Source organism: Bos grunniens, chromosome 16 (genome assembly GCF_055505025.1).
Source record: "Bos grunniens cultivar Pamir isolate PY7600 chromosome 16, Bosgru_T2T1.0, whole genome shotgun sequence".
Lineage (NCBI taxonomy): Eukaryota > Metazoa > Chordata > Mammalia > Artiodactyla > Bovidae > Bos > Bos grunniens.
Genome location: NC_141180.1, coordinates 25,111,015 through 25,126,612, shown reverse-complemented (window position 1 = coordinate 25,126,612; position 15,598 = coordinate 25,111,015). Strand labels below are relative to the sequence as shown.

The following is a 15,598-nucleotide window of genomic DNA, read 5'->3' as shown; positions in this document are numbered from 1 at the left end:
AATACCAGACCACCTGATCTGCCTCTTGAGAAATTTGTATGCAAGTCAGGAAGCAATAGTTAGAACTGGACATGGAACAACAGACTGGTTCCAAACAGGAAAAGGACTACGTCAAGGCTGTATATTGTCACCCTGCTTATTTAACTTATATGCAGAGTACATCATGAGAAACGCTGGACTGGAAGAAACACAAGCTGGAATCAGGATTGCCGGGAGAAATATCAATAACCTCAGATATGCAGACACCACCCTTATGGCAGAAAGTGAAGATGAAGGTGAAAGTGGAGAGTGAAAAAGTTGGCTTAAAGCTCAACATTCAGAAAATGAAGATCATGGCATCCGGTCCCATCACTTCATGGGAAATAGATGGGGAACCAGTGGAAACAGTGTCAGACTTTATTTTGGGGGGCTCCAAAATCACTGCAGATGGTGACTGCAGCCATGAAATTAAAAGACGCTTGCTCCTTGGAAGGAAAGTTATGACCAACCTAGATAGCATATTCAAAAGCAGAGACATTACTTTGCCAACAAAGGTCCGTCTAGTCAAGGCTATGGTTTTTCCAGTGGTCATGTATGGATGTGAGAGTTGGACTGTGAAGAAGGCTGAGCGCCGAAGAATTGATTCTTTTGAACTATGGTGTTGGAGATGACTCTTGAGAGTCCCTTGGACTACGAAGAGATCCAACCAGTCCATTCTGAAGGAGATCAGCCCTGGGATTTCTTTGGAAGGAATGATGCTAAAGCTGAAACTCCAGTACTTTGGCCACCTCATGCGAAGGGTTGACTCATTGGAAAAGACTCTGATGCTGGGAGTGATTGGGGGCAAGAGGAGAAGGGGACAACAGTAGATGAGATGGCTGGATGGCATCACTGACTCGATGGACATGAGTCTGAGTGAACTCTGGGAGTTGGTGATGGACAGGGAGGCCTGGCGTGCTGTGATTCATGGGGTCGCAAAGAGTTGGACATGACTGAGCGACTGATCTGATCTGAACCCAGCAATCAATGATTTTAGAGTTATTGTCCTGGTCACTGTAGTTAGGGACTAATTTTCTGATTCCAGCTAATCTGATAACCTAGCTATATTATGTTCATGGTAAAACACATGCTGAGTTTCACAGAAAATAGTGGTTAATGAGTGGTTCATTACTGTGGACTACTGGTACTGAATAGTAAAGAAACAAATAAAAATATGTCAGTGATAATATTTTAAAGGTTTGCATGAAAAGGAATTTGATCAGGAAATTGAGTACTGAAAATTTTTAATAAAATATTGATTTATAATCAAATTTTAAAACTTCAAATTGTATGTGGGGCTACATTCACATTAAGTTTTCATTTACTTGATTGTTCTAATGTTTGTGGTCCTTCATAAAACTAATAATTTATTATTCCAATCAATAACAGTATTGGTTTTATTAATTATAAATGCTTTGTATTGATTAACTTTTTGTAGACTTCTTCAGAAATAAACAAGTTCAACTTAATTTTGGATATGCCTGTGTGTTTATACATGTGTGTGTCCAAAAAGATGTGTAACTTCAAGAATATATGTAGACATGGATAAATATATTTATCCATACGCACATACACAGAGTTGATCCTCGTTATTCATTGATTCCATATTTTCAGATTCACCTACTTGCTACGATTTGTTTGTAACCTCACAATTGATACTTTTGGTGCTTTTGTAGTCATTACTGATGTGCCTGTGCACAATGTCTGAGTTGCTTGATGAGTGAAGACCTGCCGAGTCCAGATGCAGCTAGGTTATGCTCTGCCTTCTTGCCTCAGCTTTCATACTACACACCAGTGTGTTTTTTTCAGTGTAGTTATTACTTCGTTTTTGTGCTTCTGGTGATTTTGTTGTTGGTGATTTTGCTGTTTAAAGTGTTCCCCACGTGTTGTGCTGAAGTGCGACCTGTTTTGCTAAGCATCAGAAGGCTGTGATGTGCCTCTGGAGGAAATACATGTGTTAGATCAACTTCATTCAGGCGTGAGTGAAACGCTGTTGGCTGTGATTTCACCATTAATGAGTCAATAAATATTTTAAAAGGTGTATTTAAGTAGAAACACATGTAACACAAGGTTGTATATTGATCAGTTGCTGAAAGTGTTGTGACCAGAGGCTTGCAGAAGCCTAAGACACTGTATGCCCTAGGGATAGGAATTGAGTATATGCTCGATTCAGTGTTTGAAGAAACTTCATGGAGCATAACTAGGGTAAGTAATGAGAATCAGCCATACATGTACAGTTTTCTCCGAGAAAAGCAGTTTTCATTAGTTGTCTGTTTTACTATTTGAATCATTATATTAAACTCCAGCTCAGTGTGTCTTTCATAAATTTATATCCTAGAGATGTCACCCAAATTGAAATCTTAACATAAACCAGTGCTGTGTTCCATTCAGTGTAATAAGTCATTTTTTAAAACTTTAATTAAATTTTAAAAATTATGAAACATGTCATATTTTTAAAATTTATCAAATTTTTAAAATTATGAAATATTTTAAAATATATTCAAATTTTAAAATTATGAAATGTATCATACATTCAAATGAGTAAACATAATTTGTATTTATGATTTTGAAAAATTAATAATAGAAGCAGCATCCCTGTAGATACAATTTAGGAAATATATCATTATCAATATTTTTGAATATTCCCAGGTGCTCTTCTCAGATTCAGTGTTCCCTCACCAGAGTCAACCACAGTCCTAAACTTTGTGTTAGCATTCCTCCTCTTTAGCTAAAGCTCTCTCTGTGATTTGTTTCTGAACATTCATTGATTACATAGCAGAAAGAAAACTTTGTGTTTTATCATTAGGTCTTTCTTTTGCTCACGTGAACTGTACCACATATGTCACAGTCACTGAGATCTAGAGACTTTATACCGACAGTTGCTAAGGCCTTGGGCTCTGCAGCAGGTCTTAGTTTGTAGACTGGAGCTGCCTGAGTCTGGCCTGCTGCTTACTAACTGGGTGACCTTGCACAAGTTGTTTACTTTTACTTTCCCTCAGTTTTTTCTTCTATAAAATGGGGATATTAAGAGTGCTTAGCTCAGAGCGTTGTTGTAAGGGTTAAATAAATTACTTACATATCCCAGGTAGCTTAGCTGGTAAAGAATCCTCCTGCAATACAGGAGACCCCGGTTTGATTCCTGGGTTGGGATGATCCCCTGGAGAAGGGATAGGCTACCCACTCCAGTGTTCTTGGGCTTCCCTGATAGCTCAGATGGTAAAAAATCTGCCTGCAATGCAGGAGACCTGGGTTGAATCGCTGGGTTGGGAAGACCCCCTGGAGGAGGGCATGGCAACCCACTCCAGTATTCTTGCTTGGAGAATCCCCATGGACAGAGGAGCCTGGTAGGCTGCAGTCCATGGGGTTGCAAAGAGTTGGATACAACTGAGCATCTAAGCACCACAACACAAAATCTGGAAAAATAGTAGTTATTAATAAATGTTACTGGTTATTTGTTAGAAAAATTAATGCTGAAGAATTATTTGAAAAGCCACTTATATTCTTGTGCTATATTAAGTAATCTTTTCTTTAAATGTTATTCTACTTTTAGACAACCATGTGTTTTAATGATTTTGTCACTTTGTGACCTCTTTTCATTTAGCTTATTGTAGCGTTACTTAAAATAGTATTTCTTCGGTATCTCTTTTTTTGTCTCAGATTGTGTGAGATCAGATCTCTTTTTAGTTTGTAAGTGAATTTATTCTACATATTTTATATTTGGATTTTTCTCCATAGCATACTCATTTAAGGGCTACTGAGCAATAATTCAGAGGCTGATTTGTTTATCTGTTTGTTTTGGTCACATGTTGGCAGAAGTTCATTGTAGTGATAGACTTAACAGTTTATCTAATATTAATAAATGAAAAATGGCTTTACATAAATGTCAAGCTCCTATTAAAGTAGGGAAATCTGAGTTAGTATTTCCTGTTCTCAGAGCTATATTAAATTGTGAGACAATTCAATATTTAGGTTAGAGTTTAGAGAAACACTTAACATGTCATGGTTAAAACCAATAAACTTAACTACTGTCTATTGATAGCCAGTAAGTCAGCAACTACATCAGTACTCTAGTAGTATCAAGAAGCTGAATGGGACTGTGTTTTAGAAGTTTAATTCCTTTTTGCATGCCCACATAGCAGCCTTTGTGTTTTGTTAAAGAGAATCTTATGATTTCATTCTTCCTGTGAGTCTGAATTTCCTTCATCTTTATCTGTAAGTGTGATTGTTTGATAAAATAGTGCAGTAGGTTCCACATTTCTGAGACAAAAGAGGAACACCATTCTATATTTTCTGTATCAATCTGATAAAGACATGTGAGTGAGAGTGTTTGGGGAGTAACAGGTTGTGGATAAGGCTTTAGACAATCTAGCTCTAAGACTAAAAACTTTCCTTTAGGATTTTAAAATAATTCAAGGACAGTAATGGTTATTGTGTATTTTGGATTGACAAAGAAAGTCTTAGTACCCTTGGAAAATTATTTTCAAAGTTAGCATCTTTATCTACATAACAGTTACTCACAACGCAAAAAAAAAAAAATCAAGTATTTTCCATATTTTTTTCTATTAATTTTTAATAATTTATTTTTAATTGGAGGATAATTAACTTTAAAATGTTGTGTTGGTTTCTGCCATACCATAGCGTGAAACAGCCATAAGTATATATATCTCTCCTTTCTCTTGAGCCTCTCTCCCACTCTACTCCCCCATCCCATTCCTCTAGGTCATCGCTGAGCACCAGGCTGAGCTCCTTGAGTTATACAGCAACTTCCCACTAGCTAGCTATTTCACACATGGTAGTATATATATTCCAATGCTGCTGGTGCTGCTGCTGCTGCTAAGTCGCTTCAGTCGTATCCGACTCTGTGCGACCCCATAGACAGCAGCCCACTAGGCTCCGCCATCCCTGAGATTCTCCAGGCAAGAACACTGGAGTGGGTTGCCATTTCCTTCTCCAATGCTACTCTCTCAATTTTTACCAACCTCTCCTTCCCCCACCATACTGATTTTAATAAGGAGAACTTAAATTATATGTACGTGTTAGCACCAACATGATTAAGCTTTAACAGCTATCTATGTTTTCATGTCTAAGTTGTAGCTTGTAGTCAGTATGTTAATAAACACGCATATTACATAAAGAAATGAAAACTTCTCCTTCCCTAAACCCAGAAGTTATGGACTTAAAAATATTAAGCTGTCCTTGATCAGACCGTCTTTTCTTTTTTCTTGAGAGTATGCAATGTGATTTTCCATGTCTATTGAACCCCAAGGCAAATCAGAAGATGGACCCTCTTATCTTACATGGATCCAAACACATAAATGTCTAAGAAGAATAATTCTGCACATAGTCTAAGTGAACGTCTTAGCCTGTTACTATTACAGGAACACCACTCACTGAGGGGCTTAAACATTTACTACTCAGAGTCCTTGAGGCGGGGAAGCCTTGGTCACGGTGCTGGCAATTTTCAGTGTCTGGTGAGGACTCACTTCCTGGTTCATAGATGGCCATCTCTTTGCTGTGTCCACAAGTAGCGGAAGAAGTATGGGAGTGCTCTTGAATCTTCTTCATAAGAACAGTAATACCATTCATGAGAGCTCTACCTCAGGACCTAATCAACTCTAAATGGTTCCACCTCGAAATAACCATTACTTTGGGGGTTCAAAATACGAATTCTGAGAGAACACAGTCTCCAGCAGTGATAAAATAAAGGTATAATGTATGTAGGCTCTGTATTTGAGAAGATTTGGGTTCAGATCCTGGCTTTAACTGTTTGACCTTGCCCAGGTTAATTACCTTCTCTCAATATCACTTTTGTCATCTCACAGGCTTTGTGAGGATTGATTGAGAATGTGGGAAAGCATTTAGTACAGTGTCTGACATCGTCTGCCTTTGACATGCAGCATGTCTGAAGAATCTCAGTATTCTTCCTTCAAGAATGTGAGACCAAGCTTGCAGCAATTCAGGTCACATCCTCTTCTATAAGACTAAGACAGTAGCACCTTGTCTAAGATGCTTCTCTTGCCTTTATCTCCATTCCTTGCAGTATGGTTTGGTTACACACCCTTTCCCTCTGGTTGGAATTCATCTCACTGTGTACTTTCTCATTGTACGTGCTGAGTTCTTCTATAAGATTCTGAGCTAAGGAACATGGACCATATATTTTCATCCTTGTGTCTACCTCAGCACAATGTTTGATTATATAATAGATACTCAGTAAATAGTGACTTGCTGACTGAATATATAAAATTCCCTTGGGACCCCAGCCAGAAGAGTAGTCTGTAGTCCAAATCAGAGTGAAGAGAGTATAGGAACAATATTTTCCCCCCGAAAGTTACAAAGTATTTTCAAATACACAGAAAAGCTCAAAGAATTGTACAGTGAACATCCATAAATCTATCACCTAGATTCTATAATTAATATTTTATTACCTCTTTTATCAGATGTCTCTTGTAGTAGACAAGTAGATCTCTTGTAGTAGACAAGATATCTCTTGCAAGTAGTAGATCCATCTACTCTTGCATTCAATTAATTAATCCATCTTAATACTTTAAAGTATCTTGGAGTATTAAAGGTGCTGGTTTAGGCATTTGGGGTAGGTCAGGCCTTGGGCTGTGGCAGTTTGCTTGTGGTCTGAGGCCCAGAAGGCTTCTGAAGCACTGGAGCAGGCACTGGAGTGGTCTTCAGGAAGCTGGCCAGCCTCCCATGCAGTTTACAAACCACAGTCTGAGTCCTGCTTCAGGAGCAAGCAAATGTGCGCATGCTTCTCACAAGTGGAGTCCCATCTTCACACAGCCCTCCTGTTAGTCCCGTTGTCCCTCCAACTATCCACTGGGCTCATCTTCCCTGTGTTGGTCCCCAGGGTTGGGGCACCAGTATGTGGCTCAAATCATTCACTCCCTGGGAGGATCTCTTTCCTGTATAATTTCCATTTTCCTCTGAGTCTGCTCCCAGGGGCACAGGTCTGATCACTTCTCTTCCCTTCCTACTTGATTCTGTGTGGGTCTTTCTTACAGTCTTGGTTGTACAGTAGTCTTTCTACCAATCTCCAGTTAGTTTTCAGTGAGAACTGTTCCGCATATAGGTGTATTTTTTGATGTGTTCGTGGGAGAGGTGAGAATCCTCCATTGTCATCTCCTCTCCACTTGGACATGTTCCCAATGACCATTCATAGATATTTCTCTGTGATGTATCTTTTCAGATCTTCAGTACATTTTTAAATTGGGTTTTTTGATACCAAGTTAGAGGAGTTCTTTATATATTCTGTTCAAGACTTTGTTTAGATACATTTGCAAATATTTTCCCAGTCCGTAGTTTGACTGTTTTCTTAATGGTATCTTTTTATCAGTGTTGTTGTTGTTCAGTCACCCAGTCATGTCCAACTCTTTGCAACCCCATGGACTGCAGCACACCAGGCCTCCCTGCCCCTCATCATCTCCTGAAGTTGCCCAAGTTCATGTTGATTGCATCAGTGACGCCATCCAGCCATCTCATCCTCTGACACCCTCTTCTCCTTCTGCCTTTAATCTTTCCCAGCATCAGGGACTTTTCCAATGAGTCATCTGTTCTCATCAGATGACCAAAATCCTGGAGCTTCAGCTTCAGTCCTTCCAGTGAATATTCAGGGTTGATCTCCCTTAAGACTGACTGGTTTGATCTCCTTGCTGTCCAAGGGACTTTCAGGAGTTTTCTCCAGCACCACAGATCAAAGGCATCAATTGTTTAGCATTCTGCTTCTTTTTGGTCCAGCTCTCACAACCGTATGTGACCACTGGAAAGACCATAACCTTGACTGTATGGACCTTTGTCAGCAGAGTCATGTCTCTGGTTTTCATTTTCTAAATATTGCTAATGTCTATTGTATTCAGTAATTTTTTTAATAGTTAATAACTTCTGTGCCCTGGCTAAGAAACCTTTGCCTTTACCAAGTTACAAAGATGTTCTGTCTTTTCCCTGAGTAGCTTTATAATTTTACTTTTATATTTAGGAGTATGTTATATCTAGAATTAATTTTTTCATATGAAATAAAGTTAGGGATAAAGGTTCATTAATTTCCCCCATATGGATTCCAATTGTTTGAGCACATTTATTGAAACAATTTCTATAGATTTACATTTTTACATATGTAAAAATTTCTCCTTTCCTCACTGTTATCTTGGTAACCTTGTTGCCATTAAATGACTATATGAGGGTGGCTCTACTTCTAGACTTCTTATTCTGTTTTATTTATTAGTCTGTACTTGTATCAGTTTTACATTGTCTTGGATATTGTACTTTTACACTAGGTGTGGTAAAGGCTTCTCTTCTGTTACTTTTCCCCTAGCATTTCTACTCTTGCTTTCTAGCTGTTACAGTCATCCTAGTCTGTTCTCTGATTCTTCAAGCCAGAAAGTCTATAGTTTAATATCCAAGTTTTATCCTTCCATTGTGGCACCACTGGCACATGACCTCCAACAAAAGCCATAAAGAATGAGAATTTTACCCAGTGTCATCACCTTCTTCCAAGTTTATTCTCCCCTCCAGTTTCTTCCTCCTGCTTTTTGCTCAGTGCTTTCAGATAGTTGTTTTATACATTTTGTCTGTATATAGATTAAATTTGTTACCAGACAGAAGGTTGGTTCAATAACCTCCTCCATTATAGTAGTGCTGTTCAGTTGGTTTCTGAAAGTCAGTTTGAGCAGGCATCTGGCCAGGGAAGCAGTTACAGTGAGAGGTGGGACAAGGCGGTATGGTGCTAAAGAGAGGCAAGTTTCAAATGGAGGGAACAGATTTGGTTCAGCTCAGTTAGAGAAGGCTTAGACTAAACCCGAAGAGTGCTTGGAAGAACTCCAGGGGAAAGAACGTACTAGAACATTGTGTTTTTCAAACTGTGAATCATAAAATCGATTTAGTAGGTGGCCTCTGAAAAGTCATTTTTGTTGCTAACCTAATCCAAAGCCATAACACAATTAGAAAGTAAGATCGATACACTGCTGATGTGTACTTTTATCCTCAGCTTTCCAGTTAGAGACTAGTTTGTGGGGTCTCAATGAATTCATCCCTCCTCTGGTGGACTCTGGACCCTTGTTTTATGTTGGACTTCTCTTGTAACACAAATGTGCATGTACATAGCAACACTTCTCAGTAACTGTTAAATATATAAAGATGGATCAAACATTTGTCAAAATTATGTCAGGGCTGATGAAGCATGATTGACTTTAGAAATCCCCAGTTTTAAGGAATCCTCAGCTTAGACTATCTTTTATGGGAAAGGGAAGCCTTGGTAATATATGTGACATGATATCTTATCAAGAAATCTCAGAGTTCCTTGTTCATGGAAAAAGAAGTAATGGAGAGCCATCAGGGATGCACTAAATAAGGATAGTATTAGAACCTCTCCCCTCTTTCTTTGTTAATTGTTCCTCTTCTTTTCTCTCTGTAATCCTTCTACACACACACACACACACCCCCACCCCAACCCACCCCGATCCATAAGCTCTGGATAAAAGTACAAATAAGGACTCATAAATAAAACTATATAAATCAAAGAAAATTAAATAAGTAAAAGGATGGTAATCCATCTTTCAGTTTTTATAATTAGGCCAAGCTTGGGAAACTGGTTATAATGAAGAAAAGCTTCTTTAAAATTCATTAGGAAATGATTCGGTGATCTAATTTTTCTCTCATTAGATGAGGGCATGATAATGTCATCATTGGCAGAAGGTTAAAAGATAACAACAGTTCTTCAAAAGGCACCATTAAAACAATAAAAAGGCAGACCATGCACTGGGAGAAAATATCGGTAATACATATGTCAGATAATGATTCTGTCAACAGAATGTATGAAGAGTTTTCATGAATCGACAGTGATAAGATAAGCAACTGAATTAAACAAATGAACAAGAACTCAAAGAGATATCCTCAAAAGAAGGTATATCAGTTGCCTAAAAACACATTATAATACATTCTGTGTCATTAGCCATCAGAGAGATTTAAGTCAAAAGCACAGGAATTAATAAAAGGAAAAAGACTGGCAATATAAAGTATTGACAAGAATGTGAGCAATGAGTACTCTTATATTTTGCTGATGTGGAGGCAATAACTGAACAATCACTTTGCAAAATAATCTGGCAATATCTTAGAAAGTTAAACATACACTTAGCATTTGAACCTTGAACCTCCACTCCTAGGTATTTACCCAAGGGAAATGAAAACCTATATACACAAAAGGCCTTGTGTATACAAACCAGTTTTACTTTGTACTAGCCCCAGTCTGGGGGGAAAAAACCCATATGTTCATCAGAGGGAGACTGGATAGACCAATTGTGGTATATTTATACAGTGGACTACTACTCAGTAGTGAAAGTGGATGACTTACTGATGCTTTCAACAACATTGAAGGCTCTCAGAAACATTATGCTGAGTGAAGGAAGTCAGACACAAAAGAGTATATATTAATCCATTTATATGAAATTCTTCTAAAATGCAAAGCTAATAATTGTGAAAAAAATCAGCTCACTGGTAGCCTAGGGTGGAGGTGGTTTGACTTCAGAGAGTCATGAGGGACATTCTAGAATGCTATAAATATTCTATAATGATGGAATTACATGAATGACTCAACTTATTTAAGGAACTGTGAAATTAAAAGGTATGCATTTCATTGAATATATGCTATATTTCAATAAAGATTTTTTAATAATAAAAAAGAATTCTAGTCCTTATACTCTGACTACCTTGGCATATGGGAGATATGATAACTGTTCCTGTTTATCTTTGATAATCATTGCCCTGGACAGAGAGAATTTTTATACTTATAAAATCACAGTGCATTGTATTATATTAAGTACATTAAATGGAGATGCCTTCACTAAAATGAATTACCACAGATAGGTAGGATGCATGGAATGGGGTACATGTCCAGGATTTAAACAGCACAATTGGGGTTGTTTGTATTTTAAAAATAAATGGGGGAGCACCTGAATTATTTTTTTGTTGTTGTGCTAAACCAGGGGTCAGTAAACTGTAGCTATAGCCCACACTGTCTACCTTTGTACTACCCTGGAATCATAAATGGTTTTTATATTGTAAAGGGTTATATGAGAAAAGAAAAACAATGTACAACAGATATGTATGTGTCCCTCAAAGTCAGAGAACATGTAGTGGCTAGAGAGGGTGATCTGAGGGGGGAGTCTATTAGGTTATGATACCTGTACTACAAGGTTCCCCCATATAGTGCATTAGTGGGTGATTTTGGGGGGAGTCTATTAGGTCATGGTATCTGTACTACAGGGCTCCCCCATATAGTACATTAGTGGGTGATTTTGGGGGGAGTCTATTAGGTTATGATATCTGTACTACAGGGCTCCCCCATATAGTGCATTAGTGGGTGATTTTGGGCGAGAGTCTATTAGGTCATGGTGTCTGTACTACAGGGCTCCCCCATGTAGTGCATTAGAATTCCCGCATCAACTGCAGAACCCTTCTACCCTCCTCCACATTTTGCACTTGCCTCCCATAGTCTTGTCTGCCTGACCACAAACCATAATGGATCTTTAAAAATTAATTTAGGTGCTCTGAGCATCTTTTTATTCCAGATTCTAAAGATGAACCTGGGGATAATGGCCATCTAGAATTGCTTTAGGAAATGTGCAGCCTCTTTGAAGGATTCCACTGTGCTAATGGCTTGCACATTCAAGATGAGGGATCAGTGAAATTGTGGTGGACAGGCCAGGGATAAGAACAAGTGGCAGCTTGATGTGAACTAGCACTTAGGTTAAAATCTGTGAATGTTTATAATATTTCTTTCCTCTCATCTTTTTCTAGGCCTACTCTGTCTATGACGAAGACATTGGGTACTGTCAAGGACAGTCTTTTCTTGCTGCTGTATTGCTGCTGCATGTAAGTAATTTTCCATGTGATAAATGGCACGGTACTGCCAAATTCATTTTATTTTCTGCTTTTTTTTTTTTCCCTCCCTTCCTATTCTCCATTTACTTGATGGAGATTATACATGGCATATCTTTTTAAACCTGTACTTTTGGTGAGAAAATAAGAGATCTGATGTCAAGAACAGGACAGTTAGTTTCTCAATAGAATTAATTTTGCGGGCTGGTAGGGAATACATTGCCTATTTGGAGTTATTTTTAACTAGAACCCACTAGGATTGAGGAAGTCCATGTATCTGCCCAAATGTGAGCAGGACCAGGAGCATCATGAAGGAATGTGACAAGGAAGTCTTTTACCTCTTCTGTGATTTATTTTTGTACATTCTCTTTCCTCTTAGTCACCTTCATTTGACAGAACATTTATTGAGGATCAGTTGTCAGTACTGGGCTAAGACGTGGGATTACAAATATGAATAATTTATTATTTGTGTTCTCAAAGGCCTTATGGGCTGGAATTGGGGCACAGGTAATGTAGGCACATACCTATTATTTTAACTCTCTCTCTGTATCTGCATTGTTTTTGTGATGGTCAGTATAGAAGACTTATGGTGTGCTAGGTGAAAGCAATGCAGAGAGTAAGAGGAGAGCGGAGAGTTTTCAGAAAGGACTTTCTAGAGGAGGTGGTAGCTTTGCCAAGACATAAATGAGGCTGGGGGGCGGAGACAAGATGGATAAGAGAAGGAGTAGAGATTGCTACGTGAGCAAATGTATGGCAAAACAAAGGGCACAATATATAAAAGGAACAGTGAATGACAGTTTCTGTATCATTGCTGTAGAAGGTGTATGGAGAGAAAGAGATGTGAGATGAAAATGGTCACATGGGCAGGGAAAAAATTATAAAGACTTCTTAAGATGAAGAAATGTAGGCTTTATAGAGGCTTTGTTCTGTACCTAATGAGGAGCCACAATCAGTTTGAAGCAAGGGAATGACAACCAGATGTTCATTTTACATATATTCGTATATCCACGTAGAGGATGGAACTGAAAAGAAGCATGTAATAGCAGAGATACCCGTTAGGAAATATCAGTCTAAATGAAAGATATTGAGACTTCGAGAAAAAGAAAGAATGAAACATTTTTCTGGAGGCAAAATTGGTAGGTTTCATGGATGGATTGACAAAGGAAAAGTCAAAAGTAGCATGTCTTGTTTCATCGCTTAAGCAACTGGGTAAATTATGGTATTTTGAGCTGAGGTAGAAAACACGTCCATTGAGAATGAATGGAAGAAAAACGGTTAGGAGTTGATGATTAATTTAGTTTTAAATTTGGAAAGGGAGGGTATTTGAGGGCCATCTGAGTAGCTGTCCAGCAGCCAGCTGTATACTGGAGACTGACTCTGGGGAGAAATCAAAGCTGAAATGATGAGAGTGGATCAGATCATTTCAGAAAAATAAGTAGAAGAAGAAAAACAGAATAGAACCCAGGAATGCCAATTATTTAAAGCGCTGATGAGGAAGAGGGATCTTTGAAGAGTTTCTTGATTTTCACCAGAGAAGCAGCATTGTATAATGTCAGATGCAGCAAAGAGAACCAAGTTTAAAACAAAAGGATTTTTTTTTACGGTTTGCATTCTGAAAATGAAGAACAATTATAGTAGATTCATGGTCCTAATTCTGATCATTTGACTTTAATGAAAAAAATAACATACTGTTGTTCTATTGTGATTATTCACTCTAACTTTGATTTCAATTTCTTTCTCTGTGGTTATCATCTATTTATGGTCTTTTGATATTCTCTTACTGTCCTTTTTTTTGTCATTTCCACACACGCAAACCACATTCTTGAGATTTCCTGTGATAATCAAGTACTTTATAGTCATAAATTCTTGGGCCCTTAGTTCTGTCACGCGAGTATATGTTCCTCGGCTCTTTGTCTCGTCACAACAAAGATTTGGAGTAACGGACATTAAAGCCCTCTCGGCGTGTCACAGTTCTCAGGTCTTAGATAGACTGTGTTATAGCTCTCAGGTCTCGAATGGACCATGTTATAGCTCTTAGACAAATCAGTGTTACAGCTTAGTGTTACAGCTCTATTTTATTTAGAAGATAGCAGGAAAATCCATCTTTGAGGTGTGAGGGCAGATCGATCCAAAGACACGAGGAGAAGAGTGCCCCAGCGCGCAGGAAAGAGAGAGAGAGAGCGCGCGCTAGCTTTGGCTCTTCTATTTATATGTTTATCTCTCCCTGGGCCTGTCCTATGTAAATTGGGCCAACCAGGAGTGTTGTTTGTTTTACCTGAGGTCCTCACTCTGGTCCTCGGACCTTCTTTTGTTTTATTTTCGTGGGCTTTTCTCTTCCTTGTCTTTTAGCCACCGCCATTTTGGACTCCTTTTCCCTATTCTACCTACTAACGCCACCTAGTAGATCTAGAATAGTCAGGTCCCTACACAAGGGGCTGGAGACTGTAAGCAGTGATGCGTGTTTTACCAAGGTTCAAAACCATCATTTTTCTAAAAGGAGCTTTCATGATCACTCGGATGAGAAGCTGATGTTCAGGCCACAGATAGTGAAGCTTTGTCTTCTACAAAGTAATCTTTGAATATGTCACAGTTTAGCATTTTAGACCTGTAGCCCTGTGAAACACATTATATCTATTAAACCTCAATGAGAAGAATATCACTTTAGAAAATCTGTTCTGAGACTTAACAGAACTTTAGTTAACTGTAAGTTCATGTTTACTTGGACACATTTTCTCCCTGAAAAAAAGAGAGTGATTCAAATAGCTAAGAAACTCAAATAACCCAGATTTTTTTTTTTTTTTTACATATCTACTCTTCTATTATAAGGGTCATGGAAAATCAGCTATTGTAAACATATTCAACAAAATTGCCTCCAAAGTGTGTCACAAGATGAATAGAAATGTAGTCTAGTTTCTACACCTTCTACTTTAATAGAAGTACACAGTTGTTGTCATTGCTTATAAAAATAACTGGAAATATAGAAATGCCTTCAGAATCCTGGAGGAAAGATAAACTGATAATCAATGTTAGTGAAAAACAGATTAGATTGTAATTTTTTTTTAATTTTATTTTTAAACTTTACATAATTGTATTAGTTTTGCAAATATCAAAATGAATCCATCACAGGTATACATGTGCTCCCCATCCTGAACCCTCCTCCCTCCTCCTTCCCCATACCATCCCTCTGGGTCGTCCCAGTGCACTAGCCCCAAGCATCCAGTATCGTGCATTGAACCTGGACTGGCATCTCGTTTGATACATGATATTTTACATGTTTCAATGCCATTTTCCCAAATCTTCCCACCCTCTCCCTCTCCCACAGAGTCCATAAGACTGTTCCATACATCAGCGTCACTTTTGCTGTCTCGTACACAGGGTTATTGTTATCATCTTTCTGAATTCCATATATATGCGTTAGTATACTGTATTGGTGTTTTTCCTTCTGGCTTACTTCACTCTGTATAATAGGCTCCAGTTTCATCCACCTCATTAGAACTGTTTCAAATGTATTCTTTTTAATGGCTGAGTAATACTCCATTGTGTATATGTACCACAGCTTTCTTATCCATTCATCTGCTGATGGACATCTAGGTTGCTTCCATGTCCTGGCTATTATAAACAGTGCTGCGATGAACATTGGGGTACACGTGTCTCTTTCCCTTCTGGTTTCCTCAGTGTGTATGCCCAGCAGTGGGATTGCTGG

At 38.3% G+C, this 15,598-nt stretch overlaps 1 protein-coding gene across 4 annotated transcripts in view; it reads left to right on the top strand.

The window, feature by feature from the left end:
* RABGAP1L (RAB GTPase activating protein 1 like) overlaps positions 1 to 15,598 on the top strand; it is a 744,918-nt gene that overhangs the window by 444,517 nt on the left and 284,803 nt on the right. For all 4 annotated transcript variants that reach the window (XM_086343675.1, XM_086343676.1, XM_086343677.1 and 1 more), the window contains exon 15: positions 11,815 to 11,889. In XM_086343675.1, the coding sequence (XP_086199801.1) occupies positions 11,815 to 11,889 (75 nt within the window). The remainder of the gene's footprint in view (positions 1 to 11,814; positions 11,890 to 15,598) is intronic.